A 19866-nucleotide genomic window follows, 5' to 3' on the forward strand; every position below is an offset into this window, starting at 1 on the left:
GGCTGGAACAGACCTGTGGAAGGAACACAGGGCTGATACATCCCCAGGCCTTCATTCATTCAGTCAACACCTGGAGGGCAAGGGGAGGTGGGAGGGACCCAAAAGGGCCAAAGGGGTCCTGGGAGCCATTCTGGGCTCCGGTAGGAGCAGGGGAGGTGGGCAGAAGCGCAGGGCCCTGGGACAGGCTGAGCGGAGGATTTCTTCCCAGGACCCCTCCCCAAAAGGGCACATTCAGCAGCAGCCTAGGGCAGGCGGCTCAGGCTGACCTTGGGGGCTGGGAGTTCATTCATTGTGGTGAAGCAAGTAGAAATAATCAGACTGCCAACCTGAGAAAGCAGGGGTCCGTGGTGTGTACAGGCTGGAGGGACCACCGGGACACTTCCTCTGCTAAGCAAGGGAAGCACAGCCAGGCACAAAATGGAAGCTGAGGGTGGAGTGGGGAGAGGAGAAAGGGAGGGGACAGTTTCAGGCAAAGGACCCAGGGCACGCCCGATGCAGGAGAGGTGGTTCAGCCAGGGTGAGCGGGAGACAGCAGGCCTGTGCTGCACAGGGAGAATGGTGGAAAAACATCCAGTCCTTAACCTCTGACCGTTAGATGCCAGTGAAGGCTCTGGTGGTGGGGGGTAGCGGGAAAGGGGCTGAGCAGTCTCCCAGGCTCCCGTTTGGGCAGTGGCCAGCGATGCCAGTCTGCCCTCGCTCCACTCTCAGCAGGGAGTGGCCATCGCATGTCTCCTGGATTGGGGGAGCCCTCTCCCTCCTTCCTCCTGCTGGTGGAGCTGACCTGTGGGCCCTGTCCCAGGTGCACTTTATGTGACGCTGATGGGCAGCTGGAACCGCAGGACCAGGCCTGGCTGAGCGTGGGTGGGGGGAGATCCACCCAGCAGCAGCAGCAACAGCCAGGTTGGCAGCCCCAGTCCCAGATTTCACAGCAGCCGCTACCCCGCCGTGTGCCTTTGTGAGCTGGCACAAAGCAGACGGACGCACACAGGGCCCGGCGTGCAGGCCCGTGGCTCCCCACGCACAGCCTGCTCAAGTCCTCTGACCCTGGTGAGGAGAAGGGCTCATTAGGGAAGGTTTTCAGAGCCCCAACTAGCACAGATGAATAGGGCCTTGTGTTTGATCCCAAAACCTGCTCCATTTGGCAGGAGAGCTCACAGAATGGCTAAAATAACCAGGCTTCAAGTGCGCACATGCGGCGTAGCGGCTGTGCTGTGTGGCTACGCTGAAGTAGGTGGGCTGGCATGTCACCGTGGGGTCTGTGCAGTACCCGGAGGACAGCGTTGGACCACGTGGCCAGGAGTGGGCTGTTGGACACCTGCTGCTTTTTTTTCTTGGCTAGGATCCTGGTCCTGGACAAAGGAGCGGTTGCTGAATTTGATTCTCCCACCAACCTCATTGCTGCCAGAGGCATCTTCTACGGGATGGCCAGAGATGCTGGGCTGGCCTAAAACACATTCTTGGGATTTCCTCCTGGCCTTTCCTGGTGTTTGTCAGGAAGGGGAATGACACCAAGCAGACTGGATGGCAAATGCAGGGGGGCGTTTTTTTAGATTCTGCCTCTGGAGAGAAGTCACAGAATAACCATGCTAGACACCTGAACGTGGAAGTGAGACCCAAGAAGTGAATGACACACCTGCCAGGGTCATAGTTACCGAGACAGGGCCCAGACTGGTGTCTGGATGTCTTGATGCCCAGCTGAGTGTTATTTCCATCCTGTACTGTTTTTAAATAATCATTTTGGGGGCTGGCACTGAGGCATAGCGGGTCAAGCCACTGCCTGCAGCACCAGCATCCCATATGGGCACTGGTTCGAGTCTTGGCTGCTCCACTTCCAATCCAGCTCTCTGCTATGGCCTGGGAAAGTCCTTGGGCCCCTGCACCCACGTGGGAGACCCAGAAGAAGCTCTTGGCTCTGGATTGGTACAGCGCCGGCCATCATGGCCATTTGGGGAGTGAATCAGTGGATGGAAGATCCCTCTCTCTCTGTAACTCTGCCTTTCAAGTAAATAAATCTTTAAAAACTTTTTTTGAGGGATGGCCTCCCCCTTCTCCTGACTGTCCATATTTCCTATAGTTTTTTTGGTTTGTTTTTAAATAAAGCATTTTTCCTCTAGAACAGAAGACTGTCGGGTCAGGCCACGCCTGGGAACTTAAGTGCTGTCCTCTGGGGCCCTGCCCGAATGCATTCCAAATGGAGCACTGATGAAATAAAGCTGTGGTCAGCACACAGATGTAGCCTGTTCCTGCCTGTCCATGAGGTTTGGGGACCTCAGAGGAGGCTGGGAGGAAGGGGACGAGGCCGGGGACTTCATGAACGTCCACTTGGCGGAGCTTATATATATATATATATATACACACACACACACACACACACACACACACACACACACAGAGCTTTTGGCTATAAGTACCACCTTCCCAGACACTCTGCTGGGCAGCTGCCAGCAGTTCCTGCTCTACCGTGCAGATGCCGTTAACAAGGTGAGAAGAGGCCCTGCGCGAGCTGACCCGGGCCCCTGGGGAAAGCTGCTGTGAACACCCCCCGGGGTTCGGGTCACCTCCCCAAGCCCGAGCCTCTGGGTGCTGAGAAGCAGGAGGCTTTCTCTCCTTGCTCATCCACAAGTCTGTTCTCAGAGCCCGCGAGGCCTCTAGCTTGTTCTCAGTCCCGCAGAGGAGCCCCGGGGCAGCCCCTGCCTTGACAGTCCCGGTCTATAGCAGACACGAGGAGGTGACTACATTAGCTTCTCTGAGCAGGCCAACCAAGAATTCGCCGTCCGCAGGTCCGAGTCCGCCTGCAAAAGGCTTTCCGAGTGGGCTGGCTCCCTTCCCTCGGTGAGTTCACCGGGGTTCTAGACTCCTTGGTGTCTCTCCTGGCTGGGCTTCCTCATCCCTGGTCAGCAGCATCCCCACCCTAGAGGGTTTGCAGCAGGTAGAGAGGGCGCCTTTGATGCGGGTTCCCTGGCCGCAGCACCATTTGCTAAAGGTTAATCACACTGTTAGGCAGGCTCTGTCTGCCCAGCTTGTTTATGAGTATCTGGAAGACGACTTCCATCCGTGCGAGAAAGCAAGGATGAAGGCACAAATGCCCAAATTATCCTGCCTCTCCTTGGTGCTAAGAAAAGGTCTCTGTTACGCTCTCTGATTTATTATGCCAATTTGGCATGACGCGTGCTTTGTGAGGCACCGGCTGGCCTAGCCGTCAGAAAAGCACATTCATCCAGCATCAACTCCAGCTAAGAGCTCGAGAGCCGAAGGTGTAAGGCTGGATTTTCTCTCCTGGCTTAGGAGGTGGCTGCTGAGCTCACCGGGGGCCTGACAGGCGCTGACAGGCGCTGACAGCCCGAAGGCGAGGCTCAGTTGCATCACGTAAATAGGATAATCAAGGAACGTGGGTAACGGGGATGACCTCCCTCGAGCAGCTCAGCCACCCCAGGGAAAAGGCCACCACCGTGAGCCGAGAGGGAAGACGCCACACCAAATACATGTCTCCAGGTGCCACTGACAGGCCACGCGCGCCGCAGCGGCAGTGAGATGGAGGAGGCTCAGGTGGGGAGCGGACCCTTCTATTCTTCCTGCAGGGCATCTGGTCCCTGGGTCTGTCCTTCAACTTGAACTCCCTGTGATCAGAAGTACTGTGCTGGTTAGGAGACCAAAATTAAAGAATATGGGCTCAGTCAGTTAATATTTAATTTTAATAACACTTGTCATGTTTGGACAGTCAGCAATGCACAAAGGAAAAACTCTTCGGTGAATTTTACACAATGTGAACACATGCTCTAGATACGCAGTGGAGGAGGAGGGGTGAATTCATGGTTAACAAAGCTAAAAACAAATCCTTGTTATAAATTACACAAAGTATATAAAAATATTTCTCTGAATGCATAGATTAAGACTTTAAACTCACCTACTGGCGACTGTGCAGTCTTACCCACTGCCCTAGGCAGGAGTCAGCTGGCCAGGGAGGATTTCATAAAGGAGAAGGGACCCATCTCCCACCCGAGACACTGAGACCTTGGCTCCCCTCTGTTTTTCAGCCTGGGGAGCGCCCTGAGCCCCTGCTCTGTAGGCTGCCTCCCAGCCAAGGCCTCCCTGCTCTCTGACAGTCTCTAACTCTTATGGGTGGCTGACAGGGTCTTAACCCCAGTAACTTAGACATGAATTAATACTGAATTTATTTCTGCTAGGATAGAACCAGACTTAATTATATTAGTAAATTGCAACTTCTCTCAAAGCAAGGGGAAAAAGAAAGGTGACTACATCCGAGTGGTTGAAACTCAGGGGAAGTTTCTTTAGAGCACTCCAGAAGAGGGGGTGTGGGCATAAGTAACCTTCGCTCGTATGCAAACACTGAACAAGGGTAAGTCAGCAACAGTAATCAGTGGAACAGAACACAATGAAGTCACTCACAGCGACTCCCTGAAAACCCTGCTACCTCCCTTTGGCAGCAGGCAGCAGCGGGAGGCCATTATCTTAGCACAACATTCTCTTCCTCTCCCATCTTCTGCACGCTCTCACTCAATTGTAGTGTTCTAATGAAATTAGGTGCACGCAGTTTGGAAGCCGGGGTTCTTTGGAAACTCTAGGCACTGTGGGGAAAAGCTGCTCCAGACCGCAGGGATGCGCTTCCACAGCTGGCTCCAGCCCGCCCCCTGCGTGTCTAAGTGTGCTCCTTCTCATCGCTGAAGTCAAGCTGTTTGTGTCAGTAATAAGGTGGCGTTTCTTTTAACATTAACGACACTGAAGCAAAGGAAAAGAACACATTCTTTAAAAAAAAACTTCATGTGCCATGCTCAAGAGTTTAATCAGGTGTTTCTGTTTTTGCTTTTAAGAACAAAGTCTGGCAGACTCATAACTGACTCTGTTAAGTGGGTTGGGGGAATCCCTAAGATCAAACAATTTGTTTACAAAAGCAACAGATTTCAGAGTTGTGTAAAAATCCTAATAATTTCAAAATAACCTTTATCTTTGATACAAAAATAAAGATGCTAACTCCTTTAGCTCAGTTTCCCACAACAGCCTTTAAAATAGCAACAGATTCAGTCTCAAAAATTGCTTGTCATTTCTAATGGAAAAGGAAAGGGGTGAACACAGACCGGCAGCTCCTGTGCTCCTCTCGGGGTGCCCACAGCAGGCGCCTCCCAGGCAGAAGGCACTGCTCCCACAGCCAGCATTAGTGAGCCCTCTAGTGACCACGAAGGGGACTTGACGCAGAGATGGCCGGCTACACAGAGAAGCAGTCATGAGTGCTTTTACAGAGGAAAAGTGGGGAGGGGAAGCTCTTTTGGTTAACAGCGTATCTACAATTAGGTATCTGTATTCTTAAATACTTTAAACCTGAGTAACATTTATAAATACGTTATATGAAACCTCACAGCCACAAGTCACACAAAAACTCATTTGTCCAGTACCTGTGCTTTCCCAGTCACTTCACAAATTCAGGAGAGTTGTGAGCATGCAACACCAAGAAAAGTGCATCCTGGCCCTTCAGGTGCACGGGCAACAGCAGTGGCGAGAAACAGGCTCTGCGCTCTCTCAGCTTCTGCTAAGACAACTCTCACATTCTGCACAAAAAACACACTGGATACACAGTCTTCAGCCTCTGCCTCTCCAAACCACTTCTCAGCTGTTCAAAGCTTCAAGCAATAGGTTTATTGTGCACCAAGAGGCTTGGAAGAGTGGCACCACTGCTTGGGGGTCAGGGGCTTCCTACCTTGGCAGAACAATGTTAGTGCCTACTACCCAGAGACACCAGGGGCCCTCCCGGGCAGCCAAGGCATTTGGATCAATGGCCTGTCCTTGGCCCAGAAGTGACACACGCTGTCACAACACTCAGCGACAGAAGTCCCTGCTGTATTAGTAAGTCAGTTTTGAAGCTCTCCTGTTATAGCAAGGCCTTTCAGTCAGAGTGGAGGCAGCATTTCTGAAGAGAAAATTATTTTCACTTATCATTAGAACCAGTTCCAGCTCCTGGAAATCTTGGAGTCGGGCAACATCTTTGTCCTAAAACAAAAACAGGTTACGTAAGTTAAGAGGGGACATTTGCCTCCTTGTTTGGTGTGCTCTACCCAGACCAGTATCTTGGTTTATTTTGAAGCCAAGAAGCAAAAAAACAAGACAAAACAGCTGGCGCCGTGGCTCACTAGGCTAATCCTCCACCTTGCGGCGCCGGCACACCGGGTTCTAGTCCCGGTCGGGGCGCCGGATTCTGTCCCGGTTGCCCCTCTTCCAGGCCAGCTCTCTGCTATGGCCAGGGAGTGCAGTGGAGGATGGCCCAGGTGCTTGGGCCCTGCACCCCATGGGAGACCAGGAAAAGCACCTGGATCCTGGCTCCTGCCATCGGATCAGCGCGGTGCGCCGGCTGCAGCGGCGGCCATTGGAGGGTGAACCAACGGCAAAGGAAGACCTTTCTCTCTCTGTCTGTCTCTCTCACTGTCCACTTTGCCTGTCAAAAATAAAAAAAAAAAAAAAAAAAAAAGACAAAACAAATCCAAAAGCAGACTAAGACGGGGTAGTGTAGTAGCTCTGTGCATCTGTCCTGTAATTTAAGTTGGTTCTTTTCTTGAAAAACATGAGATAGAGATACATCTAATAGTGCCCTAAGGTAATCCTTACAGGTCATTACAGAAATAACATGGGATCCTACAGCTTTCAAAAGTCCGAGTGTCTTCAAATTCAGTAGAGGGAAAGAACGATTAATAATTACGTTTAGGGGCTGGTGCTGTGGTGTAGTAGGCTAAGCCTTTGCGTGTGGCACTGGCATCCCATATGGGTGCCTGTTCAGGTCCCAGCTGCTCCTCTTTGCTAATAGCATGGGAAAGCAGTAGAAAACCACCAAGTGCTTGGGCCCGTGCACCTGCGTCGGAGACCCAAAGAAGCTCTTGGCTTCGGATTAGTGCAGCTCTGACTGTTGCGGCCATTTGGGGAGTGAACCAGTGTATGGAAGACCTTTCTCTCTGTCTCTCCCTCTGGCTGTAACTCTACCTTTCAAGTAAATAAAAAATAATTAAAAAAAAAAACTAATTTAGAAAACGATTCCTTGCTCCCTCTCTATTCTCTTTTCATTTCCTCAGCTATTACTGAGAACCAAGGAGGAGCCACAGTATTTCCCAAATGCCCTTACCCTTTCTTACCTTTCTTAACAGGGTGTTGGGTAACTTTCTGATCTTCTCCACTTGGTCGGGGTTAACGCCCAGCTCACAGCAACTCACTCTGAGCAGTTCTTGGTAGGTGAGCTCCTGTCGGTCCAGTTCAATTTCAATGAAATCATTTTCTCGAAGAGATGGGTTCTGAATTCTCACTTTGAGTACCAGTTCTAGAAAAAAGAGGGAGAAGTGTTTATAAATGGTTCTGATGTAGTAAAGCCCACCTACTTTAAGATCTTTTCCAGGGGCTGGCCTTGTAGCACTGCAGGTTAAGCTGCAACCTGCAACACTAGGATTCCATATAAGCACCAGTTATAGTCTTGGCTGCTCCACTTCTGATCCAGCTAATGTCCCTTGGAAAGCAGTGGAGGATGGCCCAAATATTTGGGTCCCGGCACCCATGTGGGAGATCCAGATGTTGTTCCAGGTTCCTGGTTCAGCCCCGGCCATATGGCCATTTGGGGAGTGAAACAACAGATGGATGACCTCTCTCTTTCTGCCTTTCAAATAAGTAAAATAATTTTTAAAATTTTTTTTATATTGTTATTTATTTATTTGAAAGGCAGAGTTACAGAGAGGCAGAGCAGAGAGAGAGAGGTCTTCCATCTGCTGGTTCACTTGGGCCATCTTCTACTGCTTTCCCAGGGCATAACAGAGCTGGAATAGAAGTAGAGCAGCCAGGGCTTGAACTGGCACCTATATGGGATGTCAGCACTGCAGTCGGCGGCTTTACCCGCTATGCCACGGCACTGGCCCCTTATAAAGCTTTAAAAAGAAAATAAAACTGATTCACCAAGTAAAACAGGTGTCCATCCCAGCTGTGCAGAAGGATAATTTACTTCTGCCACTGAAGCTAGGAAAGTAAAGACCTCAGAATGGATTTGGGTATCAAACTACACATGAGGGGCCAGTGCTGTGGTGTAGACAGTAAAGCTGCTGCCTGCAGTGCCAGAATCTCATATGGGTGCCGGTTCGAGTCCTGGCTGCTCCACTTCCCATCTGGCTCTCTGCTATGACCTGGGAAAGCAGTAGAAGATGGCCCAAGTCCTTGTGCCTCTGCATCCCCATAGGAGACCCAGAAGTTCCTGGCTTCTGGCTTCCGATCGGCCCAGCTCCAGCTATTGCAGCCATTTGGGGAGTGAACCAGTGGATGGAAGACCTCTCTGTCTCTCCCTATCACTGAAATAAATAATTAAAACAAAAAAAAAAAGGCCGGCGCCGCGGCTCACTAGGCTAATCCTTTGCCTAGCGGCGCCGGCACACCGGGTTCTAGTCCCGGTCGGGGCGCCGGATTCTGTCCCGGTTGCCCCTCTTCCAGGCCAGCCCTCTGCTGTGGCCAGGGAGTGCAGTGGAGGATGGCCCAGGTGCTTGGGCCCTGCACCCCATGGGAGACCAGGAAAAGCACCTGGCTCCTGGCTCCTGCCATCGGATCAGCGCGGTGCGCTGGCCGCAGCGCGCCGGCCGCGCCGGCCATTGGAGGGTGAACCAACGGCAAAGGAAGACCTTTCTCTCTCTCTCTCTCTCTGTCCACTCTGCCTGTCAAAAAAAAAAAAAAAAAAAAAAGACAAAATGACACTGCTAACCAAATGCGGTGGTGGGTGGTCCTAGTCAAGAGGCAGGGGTAGGGGCTGAAATAGCTCCAAAACAGACACTGACAAAACTTAAATACAGACTACAGATTATAGGACAATATATCAAAGACATGTTTCCTAAATCTGGCAATTGTACTGTAATTACAGAATATAATACCCTCGTTCTTGGAAAGAAGCAATAGGATCAGCACCTACATATTTCAAGGTAAAAGGGCAAAAGGTAAACAATTTGTAAATCTGAGTAAAGGGAGTTCTTTATCTTAGCCTTGCCACTTTCTGGACATTTGTAATTACAGTCAAAACATACACTCAAGCACACCCCTCCCCCAGCCACCAACTCCCTGTCGCAGAGACCATTTGCTGATGAGGAGTACCTTGCATATTAAACGGAAATGCTCCGGTGAAGAAAAATGGCTGGAATGCTGGCGCCGGTCCTGCATATGTCCCATTTTGAGGCTCCAGAGACACTGGTGGCTTGGACGGGACAGAAGAGAACAAGGAGCGGCTCTGACTCACTGGTGGCTGACAAACAGGACCTGGTTTTGTGCTTTCTGGTGTTCTGAGAATGGCAGAGGGGGCAGGCACATCACCGTTCTGTACCAGTGCCAAAGAGGTGTGGTCCCGTGGAAAGGCCCCTAGCAGGGGAGTTTCCCCAGGGGGAAGCAGTGGAGGCGAGCCATCTGCAGGGGGGGACGCGGGAGGCGTGGAGGGGCCCCCATTCTGCAGCTGGGCTGAATCCTCTGCTGCGGGGGTGTAGATAAAAGGGAAGGCTGGATTGGCCAAGTAGTTGGGCACAAAGGGCAATTCGGACTCCTTCTTCAGCTGGGGGAGGCCGTCGTCGTCATCCTCATCTTCTTCCACTTAAAAAGAAGAGCACAGAGCATTTACACAGCCCTCTAATGGTGGCCAGGGAAAAATATGATCTGGAAACTAGTGGCCTTTGATTGACAAACATTTTGGTCAATGTAGACTGCCTCTTCAGGCCAGGGGAGAGAATATTTTTATTAGGTTTATGATTACCATTTTTATCAGTCTTAAAATTTTACAAGTTAAAAAGAGAATCCTTTAATGCCAACTTCCCCACAAGCAACATATGTCTTGGAACAGAAATCAGCTTTCAATTATTATTTGGCTACATGACTGGCATCAAGAACACAGCCATGAGTCTTAAATTAGACAAAATCCGAAGCACCTCCAAAACACAGGCTCACCTCCCATAATCTTCCTGATTTCTCTTCTGGACGTCAACTGCACTGGCATCTCTCCTTTTGTGGTAAGAATCTCCTTGTCAGCTCCCGACTTTAACAGGTAAGAGACCACTTGACCATGGTTCCGTTTACATGCCCAGTGTAAACAGGTCCTGTCCCAACAAAAGAATGATTTTAAAAGGGAAGTCATTGGGATTTCAAATTCTAAACATTAGTAAATAAATATGTGGGAGCCTTTTTGAGTTCAGCTTGAATCAGGAAATCAGCCTGGGGGCTGGGCGCTGTGGCGCAGCAGGTTAAAGCCCCAGCTTGCAGGGCTGGCATCTTATGGGCGCCACTTCGAGTTCTGGCTGCTCCATTTCCAATCCAGCTCTCTGCTGTGGCCTGGGAAAGCAGTAGAAGATGGCCCAAGTCCTTGGGCCCCCACGACCTAGTGGAAGACCTGGAAGAAGCTCCTGGCTTCAGAACAGATCAGCTCTGGCTGCTGTGGTCATTTGGGGAGTATAACAGTGGAATGGAAGACTTCTCTCTCTGACTCTACTCCTCTCTATCTTTCAAATAAACAAAATAATTCTTAAAAAAAAATGAAATCAGGCTGGTAATCTCAACTTTTCACAAAGCAAACCATCAAAAATTTTAGGGGTAGATATTTATCAGAGCAGTTAAGATACTGCTGGAATGCCTGCATTCCATGTTGGAGAGCCTGAATTCGAGTTATACCACTGGATGCCAGCTTCCTGCCAGTGAGAGGCAGCAAGTGATGGCTCAACTAGTTGAGTCCCTGCCAAACACATAAGAGACCCAGACTGAGTTCCTGGCTACAGCTTCAAGCTGGCTCAGCTCTGGCCATTGAAGGCATTTGGGGGGTGACCTACTGGACAGGAGTCACTCTGTCTCCCTCTCTCTACCTTTTAAATAAATAAAACATTAGGGCCTGCGCTGTGGCACAGGCTCTTGGTTTTGGCCCAGCCCAGACCTGGCTGTTATAGCTATTTGGGGAATGAACCAGCAGATGGAAGATCTCTCTCCTTTCTCTAAATCTACCTCTCAGGGGCTGGCACTGAGATGTAGCAGAAGCTGGCACCACAGGCCATACAGGTACCGATTTTAGTGCTGGCTATTCCACTTCAGATCTAGCTCCCTGCTAACACGCCTGGAAAAGCAGAAGATGGCCCAAGTGTTTGGGCCCCTGCATCTACATGGGAGACCGGGAAGAAGCTCCTGGATCCTGGCTTTGGCCTGGCCCAGCCCTGACCACTGCAGCCATTTGGGGAGTGAACCATTAGATCGATCTCTCTCTCTCTGTCTTTCCCTATCTCTGTGTAACTCTTTCAAATAAATCTTTAAAATAAGCAAAAATTCAATGTGTTTAAATCTTATTTTTACATTCATTTCTGATCCCTAGTAAAACTAATTTATCCTAACAGCCTTAACTTCAATGGCTTCCAAACAGCTGGCCAGCTGGCTGGCTAACTCCAATGGTACTGTAGAAAGTTAGTTATCACTACTGCTTATGAGATCATCTCAGTCTCTTCAAAACACATTTTTCAGCCGGCGCCGCGGCTCACTAGGCTGATCCTCCGCCTTGCGGCGCCGGCACACTGGGTTCTAGTCCTGGTCGGGGCACCGGATTCTGTCCCGGTTGCCCCTCTTCCAGGCCAGCTCTCTGCTGTGGCCAGGGAGTGCAGTGGAGGATGGCCCAAGTACTTGGGTCCTGCACCCCATGGGAGACCAGGATAAGTACCTGGCTCCTGCCATCGGATCAGCGCGGTGCGCCGGCCGCAGTGGCCATTGGCAAAGGAAGACCTTTCTCTCTGTCTCTCTCTCTCACTGTCCACTCTGCCTGTCAAAAAATAAAAAAAGAAAACAAACAAACAAAAAAAACACATTTTTCTATCACGTTACTTCCAGGGATTGTGGAAACTTGCTTCTTATGCATCAAAGGCCGCTTGAAGATGAAATACTATCAGACTATCACCATCTCTTATCTGCACTTTGCTCTCTTAAATTATGATTGTTACAGCAGATATCCCCGGAGTGAATCTCAGTTGCTTGTTCCCTTCTCTTTACCTCTTTTTCCTTCCCACACACACAAAGGATTTCCAAATTTCCATTTTAAAAATGGTTGGCATCTCTGACTCGCTCCAGAAGGCTACAAACATATCTTCATCTGCCAAATGTAAGAAACTAAACACACACTTCAGCGCCTAACGCACTTTAAAGATATTCATCAACAACCACGATTCTCTGAGAACAAACTCTTCCAACATTTCAGACTCATCTAGGTAAAACTAATTATTTAATACTGTCCACACAGGAAGTGATTCTGCACACTCCAAGGGGCTACTGTTTTAATACTGTATAGACATATAATTACCATGCCAGCAAAAATTCCATCTTAACAGAAATTAAAGTATTTGGAGCTACTAAATTCATCCCTGGTGCCAAAGCTGAATGCATATTATGGAAGGAAAAAATATTCCCCCGTCTGCTTTGAAATGTCCTTGTTCACCAACTCTCCGAAGAACTGAGAGCTCACACCCAAATGCAGACGTGAAGAACAGAACACGTGACTAGAGCCCTCCCAGGGAGGGTGAGGGCACCAGTCCGAGATGGAAATTTACCTGAAAAGCTTATGTGATTCCAGGAAAAGCTGCTTCGCCCTGGGCGCCCTGCCATCAGTGGCTTGCAGAGAACTAGCTCACCTAGCTGGTTGAGGGCCACACCACTAATGCTTCAGCGTGGCCCTCTCCACTGCTACTCAACGGATGGCGCAGGGGCCTTTACGGTGTGCTTCTATGATGAAATAACTATAATTTGAGACACAAAGGGAAGCATCTTGATCTCGACTTCACGCACCATGAAGATCAGGAAGTATCTGCTTGGCCCAGACCAGGTGCTTCATTAAGATTGGTTAAGTGAGTGAACTAAGGATGAGGCAGCCATTGCTTGGGGAGGAGGATCCAGTATATCTTAGATTCTGGGCCAGCTACAGCCCAGAGTATGTTCCTGTGTGGATGCCTGTGGCATGGCTTGAAAAGCAAACAATCATAATGATAAGTGAGCAATCAAAAATGAATGGAGCACGATGAGAAAAATATGCTCCCTTTTGGACATAAAGTACTCACTCGCTAGTAGTAAATCACTCGTTCATAGCAAGCCTGAGAGCGTGAAGGAGGCAATTTACTGCGAGTGGGTCTGAGAGACGCTGGGACAAAGCAAGCGGCTAAAGCGTGACCACATAGAGTAGGGTTAGGGCAACACCAGCATTCCTACCCCTGGGCCCAAGGGGATCACCGCTCACAGTGCAGAGCTGTGTGGCTCTGGGCACCCAGAACTCAGAGCCACTGCACCAGGCATTATTTTCAACTTCGTCAGGGGCAACCGTATCTGTTCCTAGAAGCCAACGGTGTGCATTACTCTTGAGCCATGACCAAAGTGAGAACTTTATGTTTGAACTTCAGCTCTGAAGCTTCATATTTGCAGTCAGAATACCTTAGGAATACTGCAAATACCTCAGACCAGAGGCACTGCATTTCTGCATTCATTAGTGCAGAAACCCGGGGCACCAAGCAACCAAGAACTGTAACAGCCACCATTCTGCTCTTCTATACTAGAGAGATTTGAGGGCAACCTGACATTCCATTACCCAGCACATTGCTTAATAAGAAAATACGGCAAAAGTTAACACAGACATAATGTTTTATATGTTGGGCTTTACAGGTACTAACTCAGTATTCAATCTTTGGAGTGTTCCATGAGGTAAGTTCTATTATCAACATTCTCCCATTTTACAGATGAAGAAACTGAGGCAATCAGCAAACAAATGGGCAAAGTATGCAAATGCCAGGTGGTGATTGTTATCGAGCAATAAAGCAGCACACGGGATTAGGGGATGTCAGGTTGGGGAGGGGCACTGTGCAATTTTAAATTGAGAGCCAAGGAAAGGTGTCACTGTGAAAGTGAAATATAGGCTGTGAAACAGACAGCAAACTATGTGGTCTCTGGGGGAAAGCATTTTAGAAACAGAGAAGACAAAACACAAAAGTCTTGAATCAGGACTGTGCCTGGGATCCCCAGAAAAGCAAAGAGGCCAGGGGGCAGAAAGAAGCAAAGAGGCAAATGTGGAGATGAGGCATGGGGGATGCGGGAGAGAAAGGAGGAGGGCACAGGGAGTAGAGACTGCAGGGCCCTTTGGGCTTTTACTCAGCAAGATGGCAGTTATCTGAGGGTTGAGCAGAGTGTGAAATGACATCCCTTGTTTTAGGCCAACATCCCCAGACTGCAGGGCAGAGGGGAGAGGCAAGGAGACTACCTGGCTGCTGCAAGAATCCAGGGGAGCTCTGCACTCAAGGGGGTGGTGAGAGCGCTGGTGTGACGGGGGTCAGATCCAACTGTATCTGGAGCCAGCAGAAGTGGCTGATGGAGGCCGGCACCGCGGCTCACCTGGCTAATCCTCCACCTGCGGCGCTGGTACCCCAGGTTCTAATCCCGGTTGCGCCTCTTCTAGTCCAGCTCTCTGGTGTGGCCCGGGAAGGCAGTGGAGGATGACTCAAGTGCTTGGGCCCTGCACCCGCATGGGAGACCAGGAAGAAGCACCTGGCTCCTGGCTTCAGATCGGAGCAGCACGCCGGCCATAGCAGCCATTTGGGGGGTGAACCAACGGAAGACCTTTCTGTCTCTAACTCTGCTTGTCAAAAAAAAAAAAAAAAAAAAAAAGTGGCTGATGGATTAGCTAAGAGGTACTAGGGAAGACAGGAGGCATGGGGGTGCCAAGCCAGAGAGGCTGAGAGGAGGACTCAGAACAGCAGGCTTGGAGGGACAGGAGGCTGAGAGGAAGCCAGGAATTCAGTGCTAGCGGCACAGAATTGGAGGTGTCTGACATCTTCCCCAAAGAAATCAAAAAGGAGTCCCTCCAGGCTCCTTCGATTCAGCTTCCTAAGACGCGGCAGGCATGATGTATGTGTAGGGAGCGTCTGCAGTCTGATGCTGGGCTCGTTTTCCAGTTCCACTAGGGACTATAAACTGCATGACCTTGGGGTGAGGCGCTGTGCAAACTGGAGAAACTATTTACTCTCTCTGGGCCTCAGTTTCTTCGCCTATAAAATGAAGAGACTACCAATAGCTACGTTGCCAAGCAGTAGTGAATGAGGTAATAGACACAAAGCGCTTCGAACCACATCTGTGTCACAGAGCAAGCTTAGCAAAGGGTAGCTCTTTACACTGTGCTTTATCTCATTAACCACTCCCCATCTTCTACAATAACTGGAGAACGAAATGACTCAGGCAAGGGGGCAGAGCTAGGCAGAAGCTACAGAAAACTGCAGGAAAGACCAGGTTCCTTCTACACAATACTGCCTCCCAGTGCCAAAACAGTAATTCACAGCTTTGAACCACAGAGCAATGCTCAGACACACACACACAGAGCAAGTCTGTTTGCAAATACTTTTACACAAAACCAAATGGGAGTATCTACAGTTTCCCAGCTTTCTGGACACACATTCAACCTGCTTTCTTTAGGAGAAGGAAATATACAGATTTGTGAGGAAGTCAGGAAACCGCAGTTCTGGTCCTGGCACATTAAATGTCATGTGACCCAGGGCAAGATCCTCTGGAGTTGAACTCATCTGTGTTGTCCCCTCCGTTCAAAAACGTGTTAACTCCACTTCAAAAAACAAAACAACAACAAAACTTTTGCGGGCCTGGCGCTGTGGCTTAGGTTAAGCCTCTTCCTGCGGTGCCAGCATCTCTTATGGGTGCTGGTTCGAGTCCCCCTGCAGGGTCCAGCTCTCTGCTAATGCACCTGGGAAAGCAGTGGAAGATGGCCCAAGTCCCTGGGCCCCTGCACCCATGTGGGAAACCCAGAAGCAGTTTCTAACTCCTGGCTTTGGATCAGCCCAGTTTTGGCCATTGGAGCCATCTGTGGAATGAACCAGTGCTTGGAAGATCTCTCTCTCTTACTCTTTCTCTGTATCTCTGCCTTTCAAATAAATCTTTATTTAAAAATCTGGGAGCAGGAGCTGTGGTACAGCAGGTTAAAGCTCTGGCCTGCAGTGCCAGCATCCTAAATGGGTGCGAGTTCGAGTCTAGCTCCTTGCATTACTAATGGGCCTGGGAAAGCAGCAGAGGATAACCCAAGTGTTTGGGCACCCATGTGGGAGATCAGGAAGAAACTCCTACGTCCTGGCTTCAGATCTGCTCAGCTCTGCAGTTGTGGCCATTTGGGGGGTAAACCAGTGGATGGAAGACCTCCCTGTCTCTACCTCTCTCTGTAACTCTTTCAAATAAAGTAAATCTTAAAAAAAAAAATAAAATTTGCAGCGGCTGGCACTGTGGCATAGTGGACTAAGCCTCTGCCTACAGAGCCAGCATCCCATGTGGGCTCTGGTTCTAGTCCTGGCTGCTCCTCTTCTGATCCAGCTCTCAGCTATAGCCTGGGAAAGCAGCAGAGGAAGGCCCAAATCCTTGGGCCTCTGCACCCACTTGGGAGACCTGAAGACGCTCCTGGCTCCTGGCTTTGGATTGGCCCAGCTCTGGCCATTGTGGCTATCTGGGGAGCAAACCAGCAGATGGAAGACCTTTCCTTCTCTCCCTAACTCTGCCTCTCAAATAAGTAAATAAAGTTCTTAAATATATATATATATATATGTACACCATGGATTTAAAAAAAAAAAGTCTGCATATGCACTTTAATTCTAAGCTAACAAACAGGCTGATTAAACATCATCCCATCAGAATAAAAAAGATTTGAGAATTTCGGGGCTGGTGTTAGGGCATACTAGGTTAAGCTGTTGCCTGCAACACCAGCATCCCAAATGGGCCCCCAATGGGGCTCCGACTGCTCCATTCCCAATCTAGCTGCCTGCTAATACTCCTGGGAAGGCAGCAGACTTTGGCCCAATGCCACTTGGGCTCCCGCAACCAGGTGGGAGAGCTGGAAGGGGTTCTAGGCTCCTGCTTTCAGCTTGACCTAGCCCTTTTGGGGAGTGAACCAATGGGTGGAAAATTGGTTTCTCTGTCTCTCTAACTCTGCCTTTCAAAATACAAGTAAATGTTAAAAAAAAAAAAAAGGCTAGAGAGTTTTAAGTGTAAAGAGGGCAGCATACTACATTCAGTAACTTAACACTAGACTCGACCACCAGCAACAGCTCACAGCAAGACTCCTTATTTAACTGGGAAGGATGCAATCTGCAGGCAGATACCTAAAGCCCTGGATGAAATTCTGTAGGTGAAACTGCAGTTAAGAAAACAAAGTAAAACACTCTACAGGATAAACAAATGCGCCTCCCCTCAGCATGCAAGGGTGCGGAAACTTTTTTCTGCCCAGGTCCATCCGGATACCTACATCATCATTTGGGTGCCATACAAAGTTAGCCTGAATCTCGAGTCCCACCAGCGGTTGCCTTAGCAGGGCCAGACAGTCCCCACCCCAGGCGGCAGCTGTGGGTAGCAGCAAATCCCTGCCGCAGTAAGACAGTAACAGACGCAACAGTGACACAAGTGTTGGTGTTTTGGGTCTCCCCCCCCTTCCTGGTCTTGGCTAAAGAAATTGTGCTTGGGGCCAGCGCTGTGGCACAGAGGGTTAAAGCCCTGGCCTGAAGCACCAGCATCCCATATGGGCGCCGGTTCGAAACCCAGCTGCTCCTCTTCCGATCCAGCTCTCCGCTATGGACTGGGAAAGCAGAGGATGGCCCAAGTGGTTGGGCCCCTGCACCCACATGGGAGACCCGGAAGAAGCTCCTGGCTCCTGGTTTTGGATGGGCACAGCTCCGGCCTTTGCAGTCATCTGGGGAGTGAACCAGCGGATGGAAGACCTCTCTCTCTGTCTCTACCTCTCTCTGTTAACTCTTTCAAATAAATAAAATAAATCTTAAAAAAAAAAAGACAGAAATCATGCTAGTTTTAAGATGCATATTTGCTCAGTTGCTAAGCTTTTAGCTCTGCACTGCCTTCTTCAGAAACACTGGAAGTGGAGTGAGCCTCAGGGCACACACTGGCTAAAATGACCTATCCCAGTATGTTCCAGCCAAGTTAGCCAGGGGCCACAGGGGACTGGGTGGGCGCTGCCCAGGGTGGACCACGTGGGCTAGGATTTGATTGCGCGGGGCGCGGGGCGGGGGAGGAGGGTTGGCTAAAGCCGGCCTCAGGAAGGTACAACCTTGGAGGCCCGAGGCGCCAGGCCTCACCTTAGCCCGGAGCCCTGGCCGACTGCTCCACCCCCAGGCTGGCTGCCCTGACCTAGGCCTCCCCCGCTCCCCACTTACCAGCCGTTGACCTCATTTTGGGAGTTCACATCCACCCCGCTCTCCACCAGTTTCTGCACCTCCCGAATGTCCCCCAAGGCCGCGGCCTCCCGCAGCCTCTCCTGCTGCTCTTTCTGCTCTAGGAGGGCGCTCATCTTCCCCGCGGCCCCTAGGCCCCCGCCCGGGCCCGCCCTCCCCGCCCCGGGCCTGTCAGCGCCGCCGCCGCCGCCGTCCGCTCCCGGCCATGGGGAGGGAGCGCGGAGCTCGCCCAGCCTTGCTCGTGCCGCCACCCGCGCCCGGCCCGGGGCTCTCTGCTCGCTCCCCGCGGCTCCCCGCTGCTCCCGGCCCGCAGGCCCCGGCCTCCTCCCCGGCCGCGCCTCCCGAAGGCCGGCTCCGGGGGACCCTTTTCAGTGTGACAACGCTGACCCAGATACTTTCCGTTCCGACCCACGGCCCGGGCGGCCGGGCTGCCTGTTTATGTAACTTACTGCACAATGTTATCTGTTGTGATTCATTGACTATTTTTAGACCTCCCCACCCACCGCTTCAAGGGAGGAGGATAGACACATGAAAAGAGAAAAAAAGCATATTGAGAGCCAGAAAGGCCTTATCCTCTGGCACAGGCTGTTTACCAGGCAAGAAAAATAATTAGTGGGCTGATTTTTGCTGTTTTATTTTCCAGTGTGGTTGGCTCTTTTTTCCTTATCTGAGCCAATTGTTGCCCAGCAGGGTGGGGAAGTGGACTGAAAACGATCGTGCTATAATATGCCCGCTACCGCAGAGGTAGATTATGCAGTGCTTTCTTCTTTTTGACAGTGTTTGGGGCCATTCAGTTTAGAATATGTATTTCAGCTGTTGTTACTCCAGACCTCCTTTTTAAACAGGGACTTAAGTTGCTTTGCAGGAGAAATATTTATATGGTGCTTACAGTTTGTAAACTGTAATTTGTTACTGCTCATAAATCATAATGAATTATTCTGCGGAAGGCCATGTAAGGAGGAAAGCAGAGCGCCAGAGAAGCTTTGGTGTTCTCTGGGTCCTGGTCCCAGGCATTGGGGAAAGGCGGCTCCTGCATGTATAAACAGCACCTGGCCCGATTCCTGGTCTAATCTCTCTGATGAGGCCCAGAGCCTCCTTCCTACCCAGGGGGAGAAAAAGAAAATGCTATTCTGCTGAGCCCAGGTGCCTGGGAGAAATCCTCCATGTGGCACCGGCTGCAGCTCTGCAGATGGGGTCAGAAGGATTAAGGAAACAGCCCTGGGGACAAAGAGAGGAGATGAAATAGGAAGGGACGAATTTAGGCATGCAGTTTTCATTTCCATCTCTTGGGGCTGCCAGGGGCTGCTCAGCAAGCATTTTGCTGGCTACTATTTAGGAAAAGCCAAAGTCTGTTTATTATGATACAGCAAATCACAGAGAACACAAGACACAGCGGGTGGTAGGGTGGTGCAGAACCCAAACAGACCACACACCCACCGACCCCCCTGGCAAACTGGAACTCTGCTGGAGGTTACCTTTTTATTTTTTTCCCCAATTGAAATTTTTTTCTAAAGATTTATTTATTCATTTGAAAGTCAGAGTTACACAGAGAGAAAAGGAGAGGCAGAGAGACAAAGAGAAGTCTTCCAAGTCCTTGGGCCCCTGCACCCATGTGGGAGACCTTGAAGAAGCTCCTGGCTTG

At 50.3% G+C, this 19866-nt stretch overlaps 2 protein-coding genes across 10 annotated transcripts in view; one reads left to right on the forward strand and one right to left on the reverse strand.

Moving 5' to 3' along the window:
* Nucleotides 1-2229, forward strand: part of ABCC3 (ATP binding cassette subfamily C member 3) — a 46882-nt gene extending 44653 nt beyond the window's left edge. For all 5 annotated transcript variants that reach the window (XM_089318172.1, XM_089318171.1, XM_008271295.5 and 2 more), the window contains one exon: nucleotides 1340-2229. In XM_089318172.1, the coding sequence (XP_089174298.1) occupies nucleotides 1340-1448 (109 nt within the window). In that variant the 3' untranslated portion in view covers nucleotides 1449-2229. The remainder of the gene's footprint in view (nucleotides 1-1339) is intronic.
* A 1444-nt stretch (nucleotides 2230-3673) lies between these two features.
* LOC100340343 (ankyrin repeat domain-containing protein 40) lies at nucleotides 3674-18610 on the reverse strand. 5 transcript variants are annotated; one of them, XR_016224194.1, is made up of 6 exons: nucleotides 18207-18610; nucleotides 9946-10094; nucleotides 9109-9594; nucleotides 7131-7312; nucleotides 5409-6000; nucleotides 3674-4737 (listed from the first exon to the last, which is right to left on the reverse strand). XR_016224194.1 is itself a non-coding variant. In XM_002719290.6 (5 exons), exons 1-5 carry the CDS (start codon nucleotides 18338-18340, stop codon nucleotides 5854-5856), a joined length of 1098 nt encoding a protein of 365 aa, XP_002719336.3. In that variant the 5' UTR covers nucleotides 18341-18610; the 3' UTR covers nucleotides 3674-5853. The 5 variants fall into 5 exon arrangements, 2 of the variants coding, with proteins under 2 accessions (XP_002719336.3, XP_089174301.1); XR_016224193.1 differs by having other exon boundaries at nucleotides 5094-6000; XR_016224195.1 differs by lacking the exon at nucleotides 18207-18610 and adding an exon at nucleotides 12567-18124 and having other exon boundaries at nucleotides 5094-6000.
* Nucleotides 18611-19866: the final 1256 nt, after the last annotated feature.

Source organism: Oryctolagus cuniculus, chromosome 17, assembly GCF_051225735.1.
Source record: "Oryctolagus cuniculus isolate XC-2025 breed Fujian yellow rabbit chromosome 17, ASM5122573v1, whole genome shotgun sequence".
In the NCBI taxonomy this organism is placed as follows: Eukaryota; Metazoa; Chordata; class Mammalia; order Lagomorpha; family Leporidae; genus Oryctolagus; species Oryctolagus cuniculus.